Below are 27,670 nucleotides of genomic sequence, written 5' to 3' on the forward strand. Positions count from 1 at the left end.
ATATAACAGTTAATCGTGGTGTAACCCAGATAAGACAAGACAAATGCAATGTATTCAAAGTTTATCAGCCTCCACAGAAGTAGTACAACATTTACAATTCACAAACTGATGGATTGTGTTTTTAAATTTTCCTTTCCTTCCAAGCAATCCATTTAGGTCTCTACGTGTAACGTTTAACCCCGTCCCGTTTGGACCATCATGTCAACGGATAGCTATTTCAAAGATGAAATTTCAAACTCATTCACAGAGGCCTGTCAACGATTTCAAACTTAATTACATCAAGGAAGAAAAAAAATCATAAAAATACAACAAATATTGGCCCAACTCACTCATCTAAAACCCAAGTCACGGAAACACGGTTCAACTTAACGCCATGGATGTGCCGGAATAGTTTACCGTGATTAAGGTACTCCCCTCCCCGTCAGCCGACCGCGGGGTAACCCCCTTGAGCCCGACCCAGCACCGGCCTCCGGCGCTACATACCTTCCACGCACCGCCTTAACACACAGAGGTATTAACCAATATTTACTCTCCCTAATTTTAGCAAAGTTAAAGGAACATTACAGTATTTGGGTTTTTTTGCTAACAAAACAGTTGCTGGCAATGTAAGCACCTTATGTTATCCATCAATTACATAAACTGACAAACCTGCAGCCGATTTCACGAAACTTTACGCAACTGCGTAAGTCCACTTGCGCAACGTTTATGGCGCAACCTGCGGCCATCTGGGTCTCGAGAAAATAGTGAAAAACTGCTTACACATTTTTGCATGACATCGATTAAAGTAACATTATAGAATTGGTAAGACAAAAACTCGTCTGCATCAAACTTACACGGTCTAATGATGATGATAGTAGAAAACATCCCTTGAAATATTTCTATCTGAAGTGTAATAATTGATAAGAGATAAATAAAACTAATGTCCGCTGACTGAGCCCTTTTATTCATTTTTTATTTAAATCGATGTCATGCAAAATGTGTAATCGGTTTTTCACTATTTTCTTGTGACCCAGATGGCCGATCGGTCTCAAACTTTTACAGGTTTGTCAGTTTATGTCTATGGTGGGTGCTTACACTGCCAGCAACTGTTTTGTTATCTAAAAAACAATTCTGTAATGTTCCTTTAAGTTTGTGTTTGTATTCAAACTGCTGCTTTTGATCGCAGAAACAGGTAGTGATTATAACGCAATTACCCCCGTCATCCCAACACGACAACATGGTTTTGTATCAAGTTTGCGATTAATGAAAAACATACTTTCGAGTTAACATTTGGGCATAGATTTCCAAAGGTTAAAATGGTTTTATTTTACGTAAATATACATTCACATCCTCTAAAGTATCGTATGACCAAAACCTCGTAATGTCAAAGACATAAAAAATAATCTCGTTATCAACAAAACAAGGTGGTTAACGTTTCATGATTTGCTCGCTAGACCATTGGATACAAGATGTATACAACGTCTTCTTACGAGTCCATCTACTTTGAAACGTTTGGTCGGGATTGGACGCATCTCACATCTCAAACTACTGAAGTTTGTCAAGTACAAGATTTTCACGAAGTTATTCTAATTTTCTGCAAGATTCTTGTTTTCCTAATGCTTTCTAAACAAAAGAAGTTGCACCTAAAAGTTCGGCTGTCCAACAATATCGGTAGCTTCCGCAGGTGGGGGTTTGCACCAGTATAAGTGCAATCAATTGACACAGTAAATTGCCAAGTGGATGAGCAATACAGCTCATTAGCAAATTGTCGTAACCCAATTAGAGAAGGGTACATGCAGGTGGCATAATTACGCACGCGAAGGGCAGGAGGTAACATCTTTAATAATAAGAGGATCACTTCTCAAATGAGGTCATAGTGGACTATCTTTATTACTGGCATGGCCCAGAGTGAAAGAAGGTAAGACCAGAGTGATCTTGAAGGGATTATGTAAGCATTGTTGTCAGGTTTTAAGATGACATCTAGAATGGCAGTGATGGTGGGCTGGTCTAAGAGGATCTGACGGGGGATTTCCCTCCACGGTACTACCCCCCTTCTTGGTCACCGTCGATGAGTCACTCCACCAAGCCCTGTTTCCGGAAGAATCATTTCACAAGAAGGAGGGGGGTAATGGGTGGGTCACTTTGGAGTTGTCAGTTTTAAGAGGGTATGATACCCTCTCGCCCTTCCCGATTGAAGACAATTAAAATTGAGTGGAGTACGATTTGGAAAGGGCGCTTGGTATACGATTAAGAGAGACAACTGAATTCTCGTGACAGAGTAGGGTGTATGTGGACCACTTGGGTGGGTTGTCTCTCGAGGTTAGTTCCCAAAATACTTAGAGTAAATGGAAAGGGATTCATGGCTTTACTTGAAGGAGGTGGTGGTTAACAGACAAAGTAAGGTCGAGTTGGGTCTCGAGAAAAACTCGGTTTCTCATGAAGATCTGTTCAGAAGTTGTGATTGCCTCTTGTAAGAAGAGGTGACTCAAGAACCAGAGTTGAATAATTGTCTATAGGGAACTAAAGTTGAGTTGTCAAGAAATAACCAGAGTAGGGCTGTCTAGAAAGAACCAAAGTTGAGAACGGGTAGAAAGAACCAGGGTTGTCAGACAGGCACTTGGCTGGCTTCTCTAGAAAGAACCAGAGTTGAGATGTCTAGAAATAACCAGAGTTGGGCTGTCTAAGAAGAACCCAAAGTTGAGTTGTCTAGAAAGAACCAGTGTTGACTTGAGCCTCGAACCGTGCACTTTGTGTCGAATACCAACCGAAGACAGTGCGCGAAACGTCACGACCCTAACAAGGGAAGACTTTTGTAGAGATTGCATATAGTTTATTTACTTAGTATTTTGTTTATATCTCTTATTTTAGGCTGGGTTGTGTGTGTTTACAGTTTATTCCGAAACCAACCATTTTTTTCTTTAAAACGTAGCCCATCGTGGTTTGTCAAGATACTTTAAGGTAATAAAGCATAATCAAGCAACACCGGCTTAAAGTTTGAGTGAACAAACCGAACAATTTATATATATTTTTAACTAACATTGCAACAATATTTCCATCCAAGCATTAAATATAAGATATTTTTTACTTTATCTTTATCAGATGTTGAATTTTGAAAACGTATCACTCCCAGTCAGTTACATCTTGGTTTTATCAGCAGGGTATACAGTTGCAAACAGTGAGGAAGGTAAATTAAATAAATGTGAAAAACTTTCTGATAAACATCAGTCCCTCGCCGGAAACGCCCGCCACAAACCCCAGAACAAAACTAAAATCCACGTGTGTGTAACGTTCCCGGTAAGACCTAGTTTCCTACATTTAAGTCAAGACATGGGTTTCAAATACTGCCCAATATCTTTGTTCCATAAATACCTGATTTGTTCAATGTGTACTCTTCGGCTTGTTGGTCCTTTTTTGAAAAAAATCTGTCCCGGACCGAGGACCGTAAAGCCATTTGCTCTCTCAGCGGGCAAGGTACGCCGAGCTGTCAGCACTTTGGACGGCAGGAAATCCAGGTAAGACGCGCTATGTCTGACAAACCGCGTCATCACCGGGCGGGGAGGAGGCGGGGGACAGACTAGCCATGTTGAGATGCAGGCAGGTAAAAAGATTAAACTCTGAAAGAAACGATAATAGAAGATAATATCAACTCTCTGTATATAGTACAGGAGGAATACCTCACAATATTGTAGCACTGAGTACTTTTAGCTTCGAAAGTCAACGTTGGTGGCGCTGTTGATGTTTACCTAAGAAAAGAAAATAGCATATATTCTCCATTAGTTTCGTTTAGTAATTAGGCCTATCATATTCATGAATTCAAAAGCGATGACGTCAACATTTTCACTACAGTCTTAGAGAAAAATTACATTTTATTTTATCCAAAACAAAACTTTTAAAAGCAGACACAAATCAAAACATTTTAATTTGAAACAGCGCCATTTTCGAATGGCTTAAAGGGAGTTTGTAAGGCGTTGAGTCCAATAAACATAACAAAACAGTCCAAAGTATCAATAGTTCAGGTCTCCGGTTTTCAAAATGGTTGCAAACGTGGCAAACGTAAGTTAATTTGAAATAAATTGTATAAGTAAAAGCTTAAACAGAAAATTTGTTACAAATTTGAATGCATAATATTTTAAAGCTTCATTTTTCATCGCGAACAATCTGCTCAAATTGATTAGGGCCTAAATCTTCCGTAAATCATCAGGTATCAACGAATTAGAAAAACGCAATATGGAGAATTAATTCCAAATTACTCCATAATGCGAATTTCATTGCTTCAGCACAAGTCGCGCAGCTCACCACTGCGCAAGTCAGAGACATTAATTCCTGGAAATACAGACGCCTTCCTCCATACGGACAAAATATAATTTATGCATCTCGGTCAAATTAATTTCCAATTTCCAAGCCTAATCCCTGAGATCAAAACAACAGTGAGTTTGTATTCTTACTTATTGGCACCCCCTCCTCCTTTGCAACTAAAAATAAAACCTTTTCCCCCTGCAGGTAGTGTTCACCGCACTCTATTAGCTAATTAAGTACCTGCGAAAATAAAGTACTGGTCACTCCCGAAGTACGGTGTGTGGTGATGGACGGTGGCCGAGGGGGCCGGGGGAAAAAGCGGTCAAAATGACCCATAAACCCGGTAGGGTTGACCCAGTAAACGACAGGGGGAGACACGGACAAAACTCCAGGTCAAAAGGACACGACCAAATTGTCAAAAGTTTCCCTACTATGTTTTGACAAATTTTGAGGCATCTTTTAGTAAAAATGAGTTAAGATGGATGTGCACTTATTCTTTTGATAAAGCGAGTCCGAATATGTTCATGACGTCTGAATGTACACATATTTTTGACGGCGTATCCGAAAGTGCAATTCATGTCATGACGTCTGAATGTGCACATCTTTTGATAATAATATTGTTTAAAGGCACTGTACACGTTTGGTAATTGTCAAAGACCAGTCTTCTCACTTGGTGTATCCCATCATAAGCATAAAATAACAAGCCTGTGCAAATTTGGGCTCAATTGGTCATCGAAGTTGGGGAAAAATGATGAAAGAAAAAACACCGTTGTTGGACGAAATTGTGTGCTTTCAGACAGGAATAAAATACTTCTAGCGAGAAGTCTTTTAGTGAGAAATTACCTCTTTTTAAAAAACTACAATACTTCAGAGGGAGTCGTTTCCCACAATGTTTTATTCTATCAACAGCTCCCCAATGCTCATCACCAAGTCAGTTTTTAAGATTATATTTGTTTTGAGTAATTACCCAACGTGTACCTTCCCTTTAAAGAAATTTAAACAAACAAAATAAATACACAATTATATCAATACAAGATTCATTTAGAGCCACAAGATACTGTTCTGGTCAATAATACTAATATATCATACTGGGTATAAGAGTGACAGGCTTAAGAAAGTGGAAAGATTTTTATCCACAATCTAAAAAAACAAAAGTCTACAAAACCCAAGTCCTACAAGTTCTTCCTTTCTGTGGTCATGTGGTTTTATTTTCAAAATTATTATAGAAAGCTACAACTTATTTAATTCACATGAACGAAGGATTATGAAAAAAATACTAATTAGGTCAAATATCAGCAGGATATGATAAAAACGCTCTCCCAAAACCAATACAGCAATTTCTTAATTAAAGCAGTACACCGATCCCAATCCAGAGGGTAAAACTGCAGACATTAACACTCGTATTGTTTTCAATGGAAACAAAAATAGCGGATATTATTCCACTCCCCTTGGAGAACAAAGTGCAAGTTGTGATTACGTTCTTGGTGGTCACGTTTGATCACCTCTTGATTAGTTTCGAGCAAAATCTCATGGCTCGACCCCTGACCTGAAGTTCTACTTTTCAACAATGAAAAGGAGGTCAAGTCAAGAAAAAATAAAAAGGGTGTTCTCGTAATGATTCTTTCATTGATTAATGTTGCCCCAAAATAAAAATTTAAATTTGATACCCTGCATCTAGGTTGATCCAGAATTCCAATCTGTCAAACCTGGAACTTTTAGGGGTTTTATATTTTTGATGGGTTTCGATAAAATAATTTGCGGTTTGCGTCAGCTTGATCCAGTTTTAAGGCATTCGAATTGAGCTGACTTGTGACGGCGGCCATTTTGAATTGCCCTTTTATCGCAGTCATTTTTTTTATTCCTTGATTAATTATTCATGTATTTATTTATTTCGTAAGCTAATATAAGAGAATCAATACTTCTTTGAGTCAAATGTACCTTTTTACAATGCTTGCAATATGTAAGGGATTTCAAGTTTTCTTACGTGCATGTTATCACTTTTGCGTCTGAATCAAATATTCAGATTAATGCCCGGATGAAGAAAACAAATTACAATTGTTTTCCGTTCGTCTTTTTTTCATCTCTTGAGGTAAGGACCGCAGCGGCTCAAGACATCAAAGACCGAAGTTTGCACAATTTAAAGTACAGATAATACCTACTAATCTACCCCTGACAGATACAGCGCACAGAGGACGGGCCGACCATCCCGGAATTCCCGACCCGTGTTCTAGATCTTTACGTTCGGCCCACGTCCTCACAGACAGTAGGTCCCAAAACATGTCATCAAATACACCCGCGAAGAAAGCAATACATGAAGAAACTGGGTCTTGAGCAGTCAGGCAACTGACCAGTAAGTGTGTGTGTTAAGTAGGAGAAGAGGCTGGGGGCTAGACATCTTAAGATGAGACCGTGAGATACATGCAACTAGGTCGGACATGGCGGAAAGTCATCACCGGGGTTGAGGGCTGTCATCACGCCGTGCTTGGCGGATCAATCACGGCAGAGGGGGAAGCCAGAAAACGCATCCAAGTTCACCGCATAAAGCGTACTTTTTTCTTTCACTCGTACCAGACAGGCAGACAAAACTTGTCTGTTAAAACCGAACGGGGAATCTGATTAGGTTATGTAAAGTTAAGCAATGAGACCAATGTTAACAACACCGAAGTGTTTGTTAACATGACTAGTGCACAACCGATTCAGGTCCAATTCGGAATGTGATGATGAATGCATGTGTCTGTTCCTCAACAACGTTCTGAACGGTTCAGCACAACTTTTGTTTATAGTGACTTACACTAATTCTCATCCAATTCGTCAAAAAAGAGTTGGTGGTGGTGGTGGTGGTGGAGGGGTGGCCATTGATATGGCTCTTACCTAAATACAATTGAGTTATTATATGGAGTAAATTAATTTACCCACACCCGACATGGTTAAAAAAAATTAGTTATTACGTGTATTGAGTTTATATACCCTCAAATGCATGGACAAGTATCACCGAGCATCAACGGATATCACCGAGCATCAACGAGCATCACCGAGTGGTACCGAAGCTTGGATTTCGATTGCCGAATGCCAGCTTTGTACAACAGACAGTTGAAGCCGGGTAAATCGTTTGAACACAGAATGTGTGAAACAATTCATGTGACGTCACAAGCAACCAAGACTTTTAATAAGAAATTGTAGATTGGAAACGAGTAAGCTCTTTACAAGTCAGACAAATGGTGTGGTACAGTTTTCTACAAAATTAATGGACTTTCTAAAACATACTTGTAACATTTTCAAAGTCGTACATCGAGCATCGAGAAAGAGTTCCAAAGGGGTCAATTCACAAGGAGTTAGTACTACTTATAACTTAGGACTGGTCCTAGGAGATAATAAAGAACTGAAGGCTAGTCCTATTAGTAAAAGGACGAAACTCGTCCTAACTCGAGATTCGAAACACTTTTGAAATCCACCCAAGGCCTACGTGGTAGCGTTATATAAAACACCACCCAAAGCTGAGGGCTACGTCATCGGACATGATTAAGTGTGAAAACAGCCTCCATAGACATTCCATGGTGACTTGCCGCACGCATACCGCGTTAGTCGGCCTGAACGATGAGGGCCCGGGACGCCATTTACCAGGATGTGGAGCAAACATTGGTCTCCCGAAAAGAGAATTTCTGTCATTAACCTGTACCTCGCATGACTTGTACTTTGATGAGATACTCGGATAAATGGAACCAGGTATACGGGTTTAATGAGAGACATCTACATTAGACGGGTATTCAACATTACTTCGACATCTACCCTTGAGCTTATTACAAGATACACATTGTTGGGTATTTTTTGGTGAGGAACTGTACTTGTGGGTGCTTTTTATTGTGGGGTTTACCCCACAATGTTTTCAGCTGGAAAGATTGTAGAAAAGGAATCATATGGAAAGGTTTGCGGTAGCACCATGTTATGACTAGCTCTTAATGAGTTGGGGTGGTTCTAAAAAGAACCGCTGGTTTCAACTCGACTTTTCGATCAGTATGCTCTGATCGTCTTCTTTCTCCAGAAGACTTTTAGAGCATACTGATCGAAACGTCGAGTTGAAACCAACGGTTCTTTTTAGAACCACCCCAACTCATTAGAGATAGTCATTACATGGTGTTACCCCAAACCTTTCCATATCGTATTTCCACCATGCAAAGGTTGAAATCCTACTTAAAAGGAATAATGACAACACCATGGGTAAAGCCCACAATGTGCCTTGAACACCCAGCAGGGTGGATATGTGCGCATTACAAGTCTTATTATTATTATTAATGTCACTCTTAACAAATCTGATTTAAATAATTGACGGAGGATCCGAAAGTGCAATATTACTTTGTAGCTTTCTTACTTCAGTGTCTCTGTTTGTTTGTTTGTTTGCAATGACATTGTTAGTGACATTATTAGCACTAGCGTCGCCCTCTAGTGACAGGTTGAAAAAAGAAGAGAAACAAAATATGCTATTTCAATATTTTCCCCCTACATAACTATCTTATAGGCATACAAATAAGTTGTATGACAATGTGTGAAAGCAAACTGAACTGCATGCCATGGGTTAAAAACACAAAATTACATTTACTTCGACCGAGATAACGCAGTTTTCTGTCTTCGCCGGTAACTGTTTCATGGTTAGATGTTTTATATTGCAAATTGAGTGTACAAAATTCGACATGAAATAGTAACCGTAATGACAAACGTATGTGTATACGTGTTATAATCATTTCGATATCAGCTAGTGTAACAAACATGTATCAAATTGGCGCGGGACTAGGGTGTTTCCAAAGTGACACATTTTGAGTCATTTTTTTCTAGCCATAATGTCCAGAAATCTCGTCAAATGAAATAAAGGTAAAGTTCCGTATCCAGCCACCACTTTTCATTCGATATAAATTATAATGTAGTATTATTTACCTCAACGAGATATCCCTGTTTGTAAAAACGAGTTGTAGAGTGGTGGCGTGATGCACAAAGTTACCCCTCGGTGTTGCTGGACAGGTATGATAGGCAACATACACCATAGCACCATGTAAACCATTATACATGGTGCTATGAGAAGGAAATGGCATCATGTACCACAAATGTAACTCCATACTTGCAGGATAAAATACTGAATGCTTTGATACCACCACCCACCCCCCCCCCCCTTCCAGGGGTGTGATTAAAACACTAATAAGAACGAAGTTTTATTTATTTATTAATTTATTTAGTGGTACAGAGTACAATATTCAGGTTGACTTCAACATGCGGCCATTACCTCCTCAACTAACCATTTCATTTCAAGGTACTGTATATTGGACGTAGGACAGAAAGCAGACAAGAAGTCTCGTTTCGTTTTATATGTAGCATAAAAAAAACTGAATGAAAACTGACTATTTACTCACTTTAGAATGATTTCAATCCGTTGAACAAGTTGTCGTTCAAGTTGGCTGTCGTGCATGGTCCAATATCCATATATTCTGTGACTCCCACAAAAAGAAACGACCCTCCACTCCCACTCCAACCAAATGACGAAACAATTGTCCACGTTTGTGATGTAACCCTTTATGTTTAATTCACTGACTTTTGTTCGTATGGAATCTTCTATTGTTATGTTGGAAGGCTTCATAATTGAATGGGTGTACCTCAAAACCGTATACGGTTCACTTACAAAGCACACCCCCCGCCCTTTGCAGCCTCTCTTCAAGGGGCGTGGCTTTCAGGCATCTGAATTTCCTGAATACTTCAGTGGATTTTCGAGCCTGGGGTACCCCCCCCCCCCTTATATAGGAAGACCAGCGTTTCCCTTTTGTAATACAGAGGTACCTACCCCCCCCCCCCTCAAACGTAGCTGTGTATTGAAAGATTTGACACATGGAATTTGTGGTTGTTGGACGCCATTTAAAGTCCGAATACACTGCATCACAATTCAATAATATGCAGTCTAGTCTGGCACCCTGTGTGCACACATGCGGATTTGTTTTTGCAACAAAATTTGCGTTTAATCAAACAGTGTCTCATGAGGCTCTGGCATAATCAGATTGAAGTTTCTGCTCCTCTGGAAATTAAGAAAGTTTGAGGAATGGTCGAATTATGACCGCTGAGCATGGATATGTTGTTGAAGCCCCTTGATTATATAAGAACGTACTGATATTATGCAAACAGTAAACAAAAAAAGATAATAAACGGTCGACAAAGGTCATTATAATCAAGAATTTGTTTATTCACAAGAATCAATTTGTTCAAACTAAAAAATAAAAACAAAATAAAATTAATTAAGAGGTGAAGATATCATAGAGTGCAAAACAACGTGAACCGTTTAAACAAGGTAAAATGTAGAAGTTTGAATTAAAAGAAACATAAATGAAGAAGTCCCTCTTGGTGTTGTTTAATGCGTTTCCTAAAGACAAGCAGAATATAGTAAACGAAACGTCGTGAACAGAACCCAATGCTCTTAGAGATAACCCTCCTTCCAAGTAAGACATTCAGTGGATGTACCCGTAGAAATACTGACCAGAGAAATAATGACTAGTTATTCTTTCAAGCAAAAAGAAAAAAGTAAACTAGTTGTGAACAAACTTCACGGATTGTTTCAGCCTAGTTCATAGAACTCTTTTGCGAAAAAGGTAAAAAAAAAATCAAATAATAGCCTCAGTCTTTATAAGAAGTATGTATGTAAGCAGAAAATACTGCTTTTTGGCGGCCGTTGTTCGGCAGACATAAGTATATTATTACTACTGTAGCAGTGAGAAGTTTTTAACCAATCACAACTACTTGACATAAATTATGATATACGGTATTTTGTGCTTGTAATATTTTAGTCTGCTAAGAGCTATTGATCAGATTAGTTCTGTGTCTAAGCAGATTAATGAAAAGAGACAAGTTCAGTCCCTGGTTTATAAACAGTTCGTCTCAACCATGTTATTGTATTGCTACTACTGAAAGTGAAATACTGACTGGTTAATCTTTCTAGCAAACTGAAAACAATTTGTTCGTTATTTATTTAATAAAAAATTAATAAATAAATAATTAATAATAAATCTTACGGTTAAAAAGTCCCCATTGGTCACCTTTCCTGTACACGCACGTAAGATTACAAAGCCGATGGCGAAATGAGCCAACCTATTTGTAAACACACCGAGATTGGTTTAATCACGTGATAGTGTTGGTAAAGTGAACATGGTTGCCTTTTGTGACACGGAGGTATTTGGGGGAAAGTTATTGAGGTCTTTAGCGGGGTGCATGTTTTTAAATTAAAAAGAAAAACAGTAGATCAGTTCCGAGAATTATAAAATCGAAAACAAATTTTTAAAAAGTTTTTAGTTGTTCTCATTATGATAAACAAGGTTAAAAGAATTTAAAAACTAACTTTTTTCTGTATTCTTGCCTTTTCCGTTTTAAAAGGATGGACAAAATAAGCACAGAAAACATTCAAAGCCGACAAAACAAACAGACAATGTTTTTAAAATGTAGACAGAAAAGAGCAACCTTAAATAATTATCTTAATAAATTATAATTTCTGCTCCGATAAAGTAAACCCTGTTTGTTGACTTATATACACAATGAAAACAGATTTGCTTCTTAAATTTTGACAGAAAAACATTTTTCAATCAATTTAATAATGATTTTTTTAACCGTTTCTTTCCAATATATAGAAACTTTGACATCTAATTACATACAAACCTTTTATACTTCTATCAAATCCTTTGGCGATTAAAGTACAATTGATTTTCGTCACAAGAAAAACGAAAAGATATGTCATTAAATGTACACCCTAAAACCGTTCCCGGTCATAAATATTGATTATGTGTTTGAATATTTTCCTTGCCGTAATTTCACGTAAGTAAACACATACCATTCACTCAATGGGCATGGTCCATTGTAAAATTCTTCGCTAAAATTTCACAATCGCAGGGAAACACCAAACAGCGGAGCATCCCATGTGAGAGTACGAATGTTTGTGTTTACTTTTGGCTTATGACTTATTTATCAGTGTCTGTTTACTTTTGGTTATTATTTGATTATTGTTTGTGTTTACTTTTCACTTTTGATTATTATTTTAGCAGTATAGGGTAACAAGCTTTCCCTTTTTTCCGTCACGGAAATACATAAAGTTCTTACAAAATCAGATTGTGATGCTTAACTTTGATACATACAAAAAATCTGTGCTCAAAATCTTTGGGATAATGTGACCTTTTCTGTTGTATTTATACTGTGGTGCCAAAAAAAAAAAAAAAAACCCAACTTGCAATAATTTGTTCTGGCTGAAATACCAACAAATGTGTTAGAGTGATGGTTTTGTATTTGCACATACAGCAAGAAAGCAACTTCTTCCAGTTGTATTAATATTCAAGATGGCTCCCCTCCATAGCATCGCTGCTTGACCAATCGCAAAACAGGACGTGATGACGTCATAGCCAACCTCTTAAAAATAGCAGACGACAATAGTCGGCGTACAATAAGTCCCGATAACACCCGATTTATTTATACCAAACTTATTTTGTTTGTGACCATATCAAGGGCTGAATACTGTTTGCACATCACCTTCAAAAGCCTCTCATAAACCTGAATTGAAAGCCAGATGAGGATAAAGTTTGTTTGGTTCAGACTTTATCTCATTCATGCTGGGCCGTTGAGTCCGGCATACTGACACGCTGATAGAGTTGGTGATTGCCGGACGGGGTAGCTAAATCCACTCATTGATGTCGAATGTTGCTTGGCTTTAAGGCGAAGGGAGGCAATACTACTCGAGCAAGGCTCCCGGTAGACGTACGGAGAGGCCGGTACTGATGCGTACGGGCACGCCGCAGCCCCGGGTGAATTGTTCAGGTTCTGATGGCTCATCACACCGTTCACCGGTGAGGAAGGGAAACTAGAACTCATCGACGTCTGAGAGTTGAAACACATGGGTTGGTTTGATACTCCGGCAAGGGGATTGACGGAATTCAGCGACCATGGAAAGCTCTTCGCTCCGAGGGGGTTTGAGGCGGACTTAGCGGCCCAGTTGTTGTAGGAGTACCCGGAGTAGAGCCCGTCATCGAATGGTTGCATCAAGCCGTTGAATTGAGCGCCGAACCCGTTCTTCAACTCGTTCATGTGATTCCTTTCTCGTTTACGCCATTTTGCACGACGATTCTTAAACCAAATCTGTAACAAGAAAAAAACATGAAAAGAATTTATCAATTAATAATATAAAAACATAAACTATGTCAAAAATGGTAAAATCAAGCATTGTACTGCTTTTAAGTGCCACTGATAACCCCAAAATAAACAACAATACAAAGTAAAGAAAGTACGCTATAAAGTCAGCACTTTCATATAGGCCAAACTAGTGCCGACATGTTCAGCAAAAAAAAGAAGCGAAAAACACAAACACTTATAAATTGGTCGAAATTTTTTCGAGCATGAATAAAACAGTGACTATCATGAGCAAAATAATATTTGATTTGGGGTTAAATAAATAAAACAAAAGGTACACTTTACAGATCAGTGTGAGTTGTATGAAAGAGTCGTTTGTAAAACTTAAGGTTAAAGTTGATACAACTTGTCTTCTCAACAAATTGACCTCACTCAGTATTTGAACACACAATTATACAAAATAGTCGTTTGCTCTGTAACACATGAACAGTTCAAGGATGAAAATGTTTGTGTTTCTTTTATAATGTACCTCCAATCAGTATTTTAGTTGTATCATTTAAACCTGCATAAAAGAGCCGTCTGCTTCCCTAAATTTCAACAGTTGGAGTTAAGTAAATTTAGTTTTCTTAAAACCATCGCCTCTGATTTTCCTCTAACATAATTTCCACACAAGTCGAATGTATTCTGGAAACACATGGGCTAACTCTATGTACATTATACAACACATCAGAGCATTGTGAGTCATACAACCGCTTAGCAGACGACCCCCGTACAAAGTTTCACTCAACAGTTTCTCATCTTTTCCCGCCCGATGAGCCGTACGGAACGGAATTGGCGGGAAATGACAACCTTGGCAACCCTTCACAATTTCCCTACACCGTGTGTGGGTAAAGAAAGAGAGAGAGAAGGGGGGGGGGGGGTGAAGAGAATGTCTTCGGAACACCAAGACGCGCTAGCTTCAGCGTGCCTTCCCATTTCTTGCCTCCGCGTACACATCCGTCCAGACCCTAGTTTTCCTCATAAGCTCCCGATGAGAGATCTAAGGCCGACAGTTCATTCGGTATCTTCGAGTCTTTAATCATGTATATGGGTCTCAGGAACGTCTTAAAGTCACCCTGCCAGTCGAAGAAGACATCTAAAGGCAGTTGCAGGAAAACTTGATTTGTAAAGGTTAACACACTGTTGTTTGTCACTTTGTTTCGAGAGCGTGACGAATGAGATTTTGGGAGTCAACGACAGATTTTTTTTAAAGAGTTTAAGAATTTCCCTATGGGGGAAAGTCTTACTAGTTATATGACTCCAACAAAGCCAGGGTAGAAGTTTTAATTACTTGCTTGTTATTTTATTATCAGTTAGGGATGTTTAAATCAAGGCCTGGCTGTATTACGATGCAGTAACCATTGTTCAGTCTAATGATAATACAGGCATGGGATTTGAATTGACACACTGTCAGTCAGAATGAGACATTGTGTGTCATGAAAAAGATATTCAGCAATTCGGCAGTAGCAGCCACAATTCAGCAATGGCAGCCACAATTCGGAAACGACAGCCACAATTCGTCAATATAAGCCACAATTCAGCACTAGCAGCCAGAGTTCGACAAGAGCAGCCACAATTCGGCAATGACAGACAAAAGTCTAAAACGGCAGCACCAAATCGGCAATTACAGCCACAATTCGGCAAGCCAGCCAAAGTTCGGCAATAGAAGCCACAATTCGGCAATGACAGCCACAATTCGGCAATAGCAGCCAAAGTTCGGCAATGACAACACAATTCAGCAATAGCAGCCACAATTCGGCAATGACAGCAAAAATTAGGCAATAACCGCCACAATTCGGCAATAGCAGCCAAAATTCGGCAATGACAGCCAAAATTAGGCAATAACAGCCACAATTCGGCAATAGCAGCAACAATTCGGCACTAGCAGCCACTATTCAGCAACGGCAGCCACAATTCGGCAATAGCAGCCTAAATTCCTCCAAATATTTCCCAAATCGGCCGAACTCAAAACAAAATTCACTACTTAACTCTGAACTTAATATTCCCGTCGTCAATTCATTACTGCCCTCAAACAATAAGCTGCCCAGTTTCTAATTAGTGGAGAAACAAAGCCAGTCATTCGACCGTTACCAATAGGGTCCTTGATTCTACTCTACGTCTTAGACTTTCTCGTCTGTTTTTACAAAACAGTTGCACTACTCCTTGACCCAGAAATGTCCAGAGGATCGAGAGAGTGAGTGAGAGGAGGAATGGTATGTAGTTTCTTAGTGGCAGTTGCCCCACGGCAGGAATTACCCATGCATGGATAAACCTTCTGTCATAGTTGTCATGTTTGGGAAGATGGTACTTTTTTTATTGTCAAACAGATTTATTGAGCGCAAGTACAGCGATGTTGCTTGTCATTCGAGTGTATTTCGTACATTGTCCATAGCATATACAAAAGTTTTTTTTTTTCTTTTTAAACAGCACCATTCCTTCAAACAAGAAATTATGCAAATTAATACTCCTGATTAGGTTTCTGATTAGGCTCAAGCTTGGAGTCGGAATAGGCTCAGGTTTAGACTCCGTCAGTAAACATCTTAAAGACGAACACTTTGGTCACATGGCTTACAACAGGCAGATACATGCCTGAAGACGGAGCCTCTGGGTGCATACAACGAGATTTCAAAAGTGACCAGGGAAAAAAATCTCTAGAGTTAATATGTTTATCTGTGGTTTTGTATATATGCGGCAAAACACCATACGTAAATAATACCAATGATTGTGGATTATCATTTGTAATTTTCCCCACACTTTCTCTAAAGCGTTTCAGATACCCTAACGTGTCTACCTACCTGACTACACCCCCCCCCCACACACACACATTGATGTCAACACTACCATGTCAACTATCCTGCACTTTTCTTCATATATTTTATGATTATGATTTTTTCTTCAAGACGGTTCAAGTTCCCGCCTATTTTCATCATCATCAGCGACCCTCGAAAAACGGTTCATCTGAACCGTCTGATGGTTTTACCACGTCGTGGCACCTTCAGCGGAATCTGCAATTGCGTCTACCCGGAAACGTGTGAATTCATCTCCACCACGGCCCATCATCTTTAACTTCTTTCACACAAACCCATGTGTGTGGTGGTGTGGTCAGACGACTGTTTTATGTCTGGTTTATATTTTCGCATTTCAGCAAGAAAATGAGGCGGTCATCTTGCACATTCACCAGGGATTATTTGCACTGTCATTATTTACGTGCAGTAAGCACCGGAAGGTAAGCATGCCTTTGAGTGTGCTTACGGTTAACATTGCTTGGAAACAAAATCGCACAGTAAGCACACAATCAGCCTTTATATAAGCAGATCTATGACGTTAGGCACTGGTATTTACAGTGTGACATGAAACAGTCATTGACGATCATCAGATCCAGAAAGCAGATAATAATAGGCAGAAGCGGTAAACCGGGCGAGTACCGACTGGGTGCTCCAGCGCCGCATGGACCGCTGCTACCGTTGAGTGACGATCACCGACAAGGCAGCACTTTTTTTTTCTCTCCAAACAATTTTCTCAACAGACGCCGACCGGTCTCGTCAACGCAGGTGTCACAAAGTGTACGTTAAGAGTCTGCATTTTAGATAAACCTGAATATAACACCCGTAGGGTTTTGAGACTTAATAACTTTGGCAGACTTCTGTTTTTGACGAACAAGGGGGAATTAATAATAATAACAAGCGATGTTTTTTCATTTATTTATTCATCTTTGCCCTTTTCCTTTCCAAACAAATTCCTGTTTTGTTTTTTACGCCTAAAATATCAACAACTTGTAAAGTTCATTCATTTCTTTTTAATATGTATTGCAACTTATGGATTGCCTGTTTTCTATTCATCTGTTCTTGGAGCATACATTTATTTTTCTTAGTTCAGTTCCTATTTAGGAATTTGTTTTCATAGAGTCTCAATTTCAAAACGTTTCAAATTTTATCAAAAGTGACGTGAAAAATCTCTTCCTCATGCCAAGTGTTCCCATCAAAGCGCTTTTTTTTCAATCAAGCCTCAAGTGTCAAAACTCCTTGAGAATACGCAGCACCGTTTATTCAACCAAACTTCATCAATATAATTAGTTTTGACCCTAATTCAACGGTGTGTACTTAAGGCAGTGGACACTATTGGTAATTACTCAAAATAATTATTATCATAAAACCTTTCTTGATTACAAGTAATGGGGAGAGGTTGATAGTATAAAACATTGTGAGAAACGGCTCCCTCTGAAGTAATGTAGTTTTCGAAAAAGAAGTAATTTTTCACGAATTTGATTTCGAGACCTCAGATTTAGAATTTGAGGTCTCGAAATCAAGCATCTGAAAGCACACAATTTCGTGTGACAAGGGTGTTTTTTTCTTTCATTATTATCTCGTAACTTCGACGACCGATTGAGCTCAATTTTCACAGGTTTATTATTTTATGCATATGTTGAGATACACCAACTGTGAAGACTAGTCTTTGACAATTACCAATAGTGTCCACTGTCTTTAAGCACCGTTTACTTGGTATTTTCCCGAAATATGAAAGAAATCCCCAGACAAAATTACTCCAGTGGGATTCGAACCCCGACCTTTGCATTGCTAAAGCAGATGTCTTACCACAGATGAGGACGTTCGAATCATGTTGGTAGGGCAGCGGGTATCGCAATGATTCAATACTTGTTATTTTCGAATCAGGGATAACAATAATTTGTTTGTACCCTTTCCCGAGTTCTGTGTAGAAGAACAACATCCTAAGGCAATAAAACAACATCAACAAAATAATGTCAACTCAACCTTCCTCCTTCCCTCCCTAGTAGTCCCTGCCCTACAGTGGATACTTAAGACTTTTAAAGACATCTCAGAAGAAAGGGACGGTAAAGATAAGATGTTTTAGCAAATGGGAACAAGATGAAGATATTCTCCTTGACGAAGAAGAAAACCCTGAAGGCTAGATGTTAAAAGTATCCGGTCCAATATCCATTCTCAAGTCTTGTGTTACACGGCATAGGTCATCGGGTGAAGTACAGTTACACTAAGCAATCAAAAGAATGATTTCTGTCTTGGTTTCCCCCCCCCCCTAAAAAAAAAAAAAAAAAATCAGAATTTCATCCAATCGCTCTACTGTAACCAATATCTTGATTTCTTTCAACGATTGCAGCGTGGAGTAAAAACCTATAATTGGAAATTTTCCGGTGGAAGTATTGCCGTCACACCATGATCAATTTCCTAAATTAAAACACAAAGGTGAACAAAAATGCCTATGGTTAAATTCCTCTGCCTAATTCTGTGAAACGAAAGTCCACAATTGCTTTGTAGTACACGTGAGTACCAAGCATCACAGTTAATGACTAGTCTTAATTCGTTGACTTATAAGCAGTTCTAGTACTCTTGAGTATATGAGAGGTCAATTTGTTGCAAGTTTACGTCTTAGACAAAGACTAAGGTTGAGTTCACGTGACCTTTTGGCCACACACGATTGGTTAGTTCTTTAATTTATTACAAGTTATAGTATAACATGAGAAGCTGACTAGTACGTTTAGATCAGTTTTGGGTGAACAGATACAAAACTTGAAATGCGTATAACAAATGATAGTCAAGATTTAAACTGTGTAAGTAGTTCTAAAGTTCAGTTTTGTGTCCTTGAGCAAGACACTTAACCATTGCTTCGTCCTTCGGATGGGACGTAAAGCCGTTGGTCCCATGTGTTGTGTAACGCATGTAAAAGAACCCAGTGCACTTATCGAAAAGAGAAGGGGTTCGCCCCGGTGTTCCTGGTTGTGGCTGCTTAATGCGCCGTAGCATCTTGTAAACCCTTATAAGGTGCTAAATAATTGGGTCTCAGAATTCATCACTGCAATAACCTATCTTTCTGAAAGTTTGTATATACTCAGCGTCTTGAGTACCTTGTTTGGTAGATACGTGCGCTATATAAGACTTCGATATTATTATTATTATTATTATTATTAGTTTGGTTAAATGGTTGGATTTGTGTCAAGATGTTTATGGTTTTAAGATCATGTAATTATCTGTGTGTTCAATAATAATAAATGGCTGCTCAAGCCACTCAGTACAAACGAAAGGTTTATAATTGTCGTATGTGGTAATATATAGGTATCATTGGTTTAAACAGACGTAATACGTGTCTGTTATAGTTTTTTCTGTAATGTATTTACTTTCTGTTTTTTTTATGGATGTTCATCCGTTCTTCCTTTGAGGGGGGGGGGGGGGGGTTCGGGTGTTGATCTAGAACCATAATTAGTCTTCCACCGAGCCGATGTACTCTCCATGCAACCCAATCTCTCCAGCCCGTCTCTCCGCGCCGATCATCGGTATGGTATCACCGAGCGAGGGGAAGGACACGGCCGATGAATTTGAAACCAAACTCCCCCCTTCTCTGTTTCCCTTCAATGGTTTCAAGAAATTAATTTGTGTTTATTCGAGACAGGGTGATCTCTGCGAATGAGACCGAGATCGGATTGCAAACCGGACTCTGAAGGAAGGAAAATGTGGAGGAATTTGAGAATGAAGATGTGTCGTATTTACTTCTCTGTTGACAAATGATTCTGATTTCAAAGGGGAATTGCAGCGAACTTGAAACATCTTCATAGAAATTTTATACGACAGTTTAATTGAAAACTTTGTTCTCGGGATGTAAATAAGCTATTTGAGTTGTTGTCATTAGGGAATGGGATGTTTTGACAGAGAGTAAGTTCAGAGAAGAATAAACAAATAAATTTATAAATAAATAAATGAATAATTTAATCAATTAAATAAATAAATAAAATAGCAGTCAGGCACGATCTCATCACATCATAATTAAAAATGGGCACACTGGTCAACAACTTGTAAATATATATTTTGTTTATCAGATCAAAGGACAGATGAAGAAACAAATGGTCAAAAGTGAATCCCACATGCAATAAAATACCACAAGTCTGGCTAGTCAATGGTAAAGAACGGAGTATAGGATTTCATGGAACTTGGTAATAATTTCAAAGCGTAAACTAATTATAATCACCACCCCCCCCCCCCCCCGGCAGTCAAGTTTGGGAATAATCTGTATAGATTAATCAATATTAGGCCATCCTTTCTTCTTATGCTATAGAGGTTTTTATTGGAAACGATTACACAAGGTAATATGGTGCTTAAAGAGTACAGAGTTGATTATTAATGAAAAAGTCATCTGTCGGAAATACAGTACCCAGTTACAGCACTTTCAGCAAATCAGTAAACAAACCGTGACGTCATCATTGGATTGGGGGGGGGGGGCTAGCTAACCATCCCACAACTTCCGCAAATTAACATTGGGTTCATTAATTCCTGCGTACGAACACCACTCGGTCAAAGTAAACTGTGTCACCTACTCCAAATGGTTCCAATATTGCTTTACCAGATGGGTGCACGGTGGGCTAATTGAGGGGTACATGTTTATGCGCAACCTCCCTCAACAGGGGTGTCATTTAAGTTCAAGGAATACACTCGGAAGGGGGGACAACAAATGTTCTAGCTTAAAGGCACTGGACACCTTTGGTAATTGTCAAAGACCAGAACTCTCAGTTGGTGTATCCAATATATGCATAAAATAACAAATCTGTGACAACTTTGACGCAGTAATTTGTCATCGAAGTAGCAAGAGAATAATACAACCAGAAACACCCTTGTTGTAGAAATTGGTGGGCTTTCAGATTGCTCACAATGTTTTATACTATCAACAGCTCTTCATTGCTCATTCCAAGTAAGTTTTTAAGCTAACAATTATTTTGAGTAATTACCAATAGTGCCCAGTGCCTTTAAATTGAACACCGTGGTCAGGGAGGGATGTCATAGTACACATGTACTCTGTGCTACTTCAGTGATTTTTATGTCCAGACTTTTTTTTGTAGATTGAAAAGATTGCTGACCTTCGACAAATTGCCAATCCAATAGAAATCGATGTAATTTGGATGATTGTATTTCCATATTTCTAGGTAGAGAAGAGTTGCTTGTTCAGACTGTTGGACTTGTTATAAACCATGAAGCCATATTAACTCAATATTCACAGCGAGGACATAGAAACACATTTCGTCATTAAATGCTCAACCACCGCAACATAGAGTCGAACCAGTAACTAGCGTGGTTCCTCATTGGTCACTGTACATTCTCCACAGTCGTCTAGTTTGACTCTTCACACCATGCTACAACAATCTGTTAAACATCATCAGATACGGCGGCCATGTTGTCTACAAAATAGTGTCTTCAAGCAGCAGTTTAACATTCTGTTTCTGTGTTGTCTTTTACAGCAGTTTAACATTCTGTTTCTGTGTTGTCTTTTACAGCAGTTTAACATTCTGTTTCTGTGTTGTCTTTTACAGCAGTTTAACATTGTGTTTCTGTGTTGTCTTTTACAGCAGTTTAACATTCTGTTTCTGGGTTGTCTTTTACAGCAGTTTAACATTCTGTTTCTGTGGAGCATTTTTACTCAAGTCTTGTTTTGGACTCTAGTCTTGCACATGGCGGTATAACAATCGATATCCTTTCACAGCAAATGTCTTACTGGTATCAAATCCATCAAGTATAATGTTTACCCAATAAACAATTAACTTTCATAAGTGGTTATTTTCGGTGCTAGTGAACTAGTGGGCATATTTGAAGACATCTATGGCACAATAAGTAGCCTACGCAATGACAGTTCCCTATTCACCTTTTCACTGTGGCTTTTTACGTTCAACTTCCCTAGGGAAGGGCCGCCGTATTTACTTATCGCGCGCTTTGTAAAAGACAACAGTTAAATAATTACGCCATTACAGGGAAGTCGATTCCTTGTTCCTCGTTTACTGTTATATATTTACACTTCAAGGAGTTGGTTAACCCCAGTGTTTCTGGTTCACTTCGTAAGCACCCTTGTTTACAGGTTTCATCGTGCTTGTGAGCTACAATGATTAAGTTCACTTATAAGGCATCTTTAGTTTCACTACCAGAAACATGTACTAATAATAACCACATCATGGTAGAGTAAGATTGGTTCAACTGGTTTAGAATATCACTTCAATTATAGTGAGGAATTGAATTGAAAATAATACAAGCTAATATTTCAAACTGATGTTGAATCAAGAGGAAATGATTTGATTTGGATCAAATGATATAACATTCAAATATTTAAGATTGCTTTGTTTTCAAGTGATGTCATCCCTACGACGATGGGTTCAATTGGTTCTTAGCTTCTGATGTTCGGATTTCTTTGTCTTGCTACGTCACTCATGACAGTTAGTGTTGGGAATGTCCTTCTACCCTTCGCCTTGATCTTGCCACACAAAGCACAACAACAAAATCACCCTTAGGGGACTGGTGAAAAACAACAAGGAGAAAAACAACAACTTTCGATACCAAACGAGAAATGAAGAAAAGAAACCTACCCTAACTCTTGCTTCTGTTAAGTTTGTCCAGGCTGATATTTCTTCTCGAGTTGACATGTCCGGGTAGCGGTTCCGGGCGAAATGTGCCTCCAGCTCTTGCAGCTGCTGGCTGGTGAAATGCGTCCTCTGACGGCGTTGTCTTCGCTTCTTGCCCGCATCACCATCGCCGTTGCTTTCGTCTACTGGCCCCGTTGCTTGCTCTTCCGCTGTCGCTGATTCTGGAAAACCGGAACAAGCCAAGAATAACATGGATGAGGTCATTTTAAGGGTTAACCCGCAAACAACAACACCGGGGTTGTGGAGTTCTTAGTCCGGGGTATGTCAAGTTTGAGTGTCTGGACATACAGAGCAAAACACTCATATCACTGTGTCTGTATCGCCGAACGAAATCTTATGACGATGGGCCGGGAAAAGTAACCCGTGTCACATCGGACAATGGACAGTTTAGAATTGAAAGGAAAAAACAAGATAACAGTTCAACCAACGTCCACTTTAGAACAAAGTAAAGTGTTGTTTAAGTATCGATAAATAAATGTTGAGGTTCAGTCTGAAATCGTCGTCACCGATTCGATTTTTTATATCAGTTGGCTACCTATACAAGGTGATATCATTTGGTGTCAGAAAAAAAAATTAAAGTCAAAAAATAAGTATCTTTAAATCTTATAAATCACTAATTTTGGAATCTGCATTTTCCTGACAAAACTGTTTTTCTTCAGCCAAACGGGAGCTGCTTTTTCATGAAATTGTTTCAGATATCTAAAAATGGAAGTCTAGAGGATGAGAATTAATTCACCCTAATCCCTCTAAAAACAATGAAAGTTATTTTAAATAATGAGTGTCTGTCTCGAGCGCTGATATCCAGCAAGAAAAACCTGAAGATAATTCAAGATTCGTTTCATTTTGTTTCCTGGATCATTACTAATCTAAAGTGAATTAAATTAATTTCAGTTATATAAATACATTTTAAAATTATTCACATATAAAAGTCAACAAACGTATACTTCTTTAACTCCAAACCTGTTTCTAAGCATAACAAAAATCAACCATCAATATAAGACCAACTTAAGATTTAACTTTTCCAAAACGTAGGTAATATATTTTTCCTCTGTTATGTAACAAGTCGTATGAGAGACAAATTTGTCTAGAATTTGACTCAGTGACGTCATTATATGTTTTTATTGCAATAATATAAACCAACCCGAAGGGGCAGAGAAAGGTCGATCTGAAATTGAATTTTAAATGCTATTTATTCCCTTAATTCCAGGACGTCCATCGATTTAATTGGCTCTGTTCGCGGACTTAACTCTGGCTTATTGAAAGACGTAAACATATTTATAAAAGTCTCCAACAATTCCACTCAGACGACAATGTAAAAAAAGTTGAGTGGATAGAATTCTAAATATAAGTGCGATTATACCTGAACCATAAGGGGGTAGAAGTTTGGGTGGGTTCTACCTTACAGCAAACCTGTAAAATTGAAAACATTCTCCGTGCGTTATGTGACATTTCCGATCCCTGGATTTCCTTGTGTTTTTGAGGTAGCAATCGCCCCCAGACTAAGGGTGCACTTGCAAGACGCATTTTGTGAGGAATATGAAATGGGACGGCGACTGTGAACAAGTTTTTTGTTTTAAAATATATGTATTCAGGGAAACATATATTAGATTTCTTTAACAACAGTTTTCTTAAAATAATAACAATAAATTAATTCAAAGATTTACTGCCGAGATATCCATGAAACTACCCCCTTTTTAGTTTATATTCGTTTAACTGCCGGTGCTCAAATTATAGTATAATATATTGGTATCACTGTTGTATCACTGAAAGGGTGACTGTTAGCTGTTGATAAACTCTATACAGTAACTTATTGGGTTCATATTCTTTTGGGGAAATTAGTTGACAAGCAATCTTCAAGAAGAATAACACTTTTAGATTTCGTTTTACAAATAATTTGCCTGTGGGTTTGTTAGACAAAACAGTATGCTGGTGCAACCAAAAAGGGTTCCAAATGCATTCCGTGCAGTTGTTTGATTCCAAATAAACTGATTTGACCAAATACCCTCGTGTGAGACAGTCTTGTAGTATTAGTAACGCTCGTCTTAGATCCTCGATTACCGGAAGCAGACATCCCCTAACAGTTATCATCGACAGTTAAGTTAGAAGGTAAATTCAATATCAGATACTACTGAAAATCTGACACTTAAATCTGCAGACCATTCACGATAAGTCACTCTGGGCTTGAGAACATTTCAATGTTTCGACGAAATATAAAGGAACCCAATATCAGATATTATTAATAATTGGACACAACAGTCTGCAGAGCATTCCTAATAAATCACTTTGAACTGTTGAACTTGTCAACCTATTGACGAAGTATAAAGGATTTGTGTTCATTTATAAGAAGAGCGGAAATGCAATGTTGAATTTCGTCATTTGAATGATTTCTTGTATTAATGCAATACAATACTGATAACCGAATTCAACAACTGTACAACTGTCTACCTTCTTGTTCTTTGTTACTGGGGTGAAGTTACAAACTACAGGGAAAACTGGCCGGGTAAATGTGGAGCTAATTTTCATGAAACATCGACTAGATCAGGATCTGAACCTGTAGCCTCCGTGTTGACAGTATATTAAAGGAACACATTGCCTTGGATCGGTCGAGTTGGTCTTTGAAAAGCGTTTGTAACCAAGTTGTTCTAAAATGCATATGATTAGAAAGGTTTTTTTAAAGTAGAATATAATGATGCACACAAGTATCACTCGAAATTGCGTGGTTTTCCTTTTACCTCGTCGACTAACACGGTCGGCCATTTTTGAGAGTCACATTTTTGACTCCCATAAATGGCCGACCGTGTTAGTTCGCCAAGTAAAAGGAAAACCACGCAATTTCGAGGCAAATTTGTGTGGATCATTGTATTGAACTTTGAAAACATCTTTCTAACCATATGTATTTTATAACAAACGGTTACAAACGCTTTTTAAAGACCAACTCGTCCGATCCAAGGCAACGTGTTCCTTTAACAGAGCGATGGGTTGGTTTTGATAGTCCTGTATTACATCGAAAACAGGCAGCGGTTTTAAGTGATGGAATCAGTCTGTATTCAATATAGCTGCTCCTTAATTTATAAAATCAGCAAAATATAAAATCACACCATGAAGAAACAAGTGGAAACTCTCGTTACGGACGCTAGAGAAAGCAACTAAAAGGGTGTTGTGTGCAATCAAACACTTAATGGTAGGGCAAGTGGTGGTAAACTGTTTTATAATTTCGATTAATTTTAGTTACGGACGCTAAAGAAAGCAATAAAAATGTGTTGTGTATATTAGAATCCACGTATCACACAAGATCGCACCATGCATAACAAGTGGAGCAAAGTTACTGATGCTTTAGAATTAGCAACACAAAGATGTTGGGTACAATCCAAACATACAAGGTGGGCAAGTGGGGGTAAATTGGTTGGAAATTACGCTGACAAGGGTTGTTCATACCATGTGTGTCCGCGGATAGTCTAGTACAGCCAAGAGAAGACACGACGCTAGGGGTAGTCCGGCTGTACCTTGATACCGATGATTCGGCTCCAGCAGCGGCGGTCATACTGATCAGAGCCCCGGTCGGATTCCTCGAAGACGACTCGGCACTCACAAGGTCCTCTAACGTAGCAAGTGGATCACTGAGTCCGTTCATGGTTTACTTATCAATCAGGGGAAGAGTCCGGAACAAGATTGGATGCGGTGTGTGTTTATCCGGTTGAGTCCGGTTGTTCCTGCTTGCTGTTGTTGATGACGATGAGCCCGAAATGGATTTACCTAAAAATGATGATTAGGTCTATGTGACGAAGCCGAGGAGAAAAGTGGGACGGACTGACGGGAATCCGGGGGGACAAACACGGAGCCTAGCAGAGTCCAACCAGATTTGAAAGCTGTGTGGTGACAGGAACAGCCTCGTGTGTTGTGAGCCTATCTGAAGACTACTCACCCGGACTATCCAAGTTTAGTGTGAGGATAGGACTGGGTTGAAGCAGAAATCCTGGTTTGGATTTAGGTTTAGCCGGATTTGGTTTCTGCTATTCAGCTTTTGGTTGATTCAATGAAGAGAGCTCCCTACCAAAGCTTGATGTCTAACCCCGTAGCGCGTTGATGCATTTATCCACCTTCACACGGGAGGAAATCTGCTTAAGGGACGGCACCGTCAGCTCGCTAAAACAGCCGCAGCGTCCACTAAACCCGGCCCGTTATCACCTTTGCACAGGGACTGCTTTTAAGACCAGCGATATAGAGAGACACTCCTTACAGATAATAAAGTAGCTCAATGGACGGTACCTATTGAAGGGATTGCCTTTTTGGTATAGACAGTTCTTAACTCATTCACTACGCCGTAGTGGTGTATCAGTGAGTGACGTCACGGATGAGGTGGGGTGGGCGTGGTTTAGCTCGACCAATGACAGACTTGGGATCCCGTGTCAGTTTAGTGACATCCCCTCCTCGATCAAACTGCGCCATTTAATTCTCATCGCAGGTGAATTTCTACAAAACTCTGGTAATTGTCTTTCGGTTGGAGGTAGGGGGGGCATATCCCGGGACTCGTATCAATTTTAATATTAGCTCTGGTTGAAATTGTACAAGTTTTAACTTTAAATGATGTATCATAGTTCCAATTGTGTTTTTAGGCTGCGTAGACTATTGTGACTAAACCATTTATCTGTCTATCTATCTATCTTTCTAAAATGTTAAAGTTTGAACAGTGACAAAAAATTGTTAAAAAAAAAAAAAGACTATATTTTTTAGATTGAATGCTAGAACAAACAGTAAGCCGTAAGCATTTCATGCATACTACTATCTTCATAAGCTTTGTGCTTA

General features: G+C 38.9%; 2 protein-coding genes across 4 annotated transcripts in view; both read right to left on the bottom strand.

Moving 5' to 3' along the window:
• The window catches only part of LOC117303813 (pituitary homeobox x-like), a 64,811-nt gene extending 55,038 nt beyond the window's left edge, over nucleotides 1-9,773 (bottom strand). The window contains exons 1-2 of the mRNA XM_033788179.1: nucleotides 9,672-9,773; nucleotides 3,349-3,593 (exon numbers count right to left, since the gene is read on the bottom strand). The gene's annotated coding sequence lies outside the window, so the exon portion shown is untranslated. The remainder of the gene's footprint in view (nucleotides 1-3,348; nucleotides 3,594-9,671) is intronic.
• Nucleotides 9,774-10,467: 694 nt separating this feature from the next.
• LOC117303815 (pituitary homeobox x-like) overlaps nucleotides 10,468-27,670 on the bottom strand; it is a 37,845-nt gene continuing 20,642 nt past the window's right edge. For 2 of the 3 annotated variants that reach the window (XM_033788182.1, XM_033788183.1), the window contains 2 exons: nucleotides 22,811-23,028; nucleotides 10,468-13,413 (listed from right to left, as the gene is read on the bottom strand). In XM_033788182.1, coding sequence (XP_033644073.1) covers nucleotides 12,886-13,413; nucleotides 22,811-23,028 — 746 coding nt within the window. In that variant the 3' untranslated portion in view covers nucleotides 10,468-12,885. Of the gene's footprint in view, nucleotides 13,414-22,810; nucleotides 23,029-26,302; nucleotides 27,120-27,670 lie in introns of those variants that run through there. The other variant, XM_033788184.1, reaches the window with a different exon arrangement.

This window comes from Asterias rubens, chromosome 20, assembly GCF_902459465.1.
Source record: "Asterias rubens chromosome 20, eAstRub1.3, whole genome shotgun sequence".
Lineage (NCBI taxonomy): Eukaryota > Metazoa > Echinodermata > Asteroidea > Forcipulatida > Asteriidae > Asterias > Asterias rubens.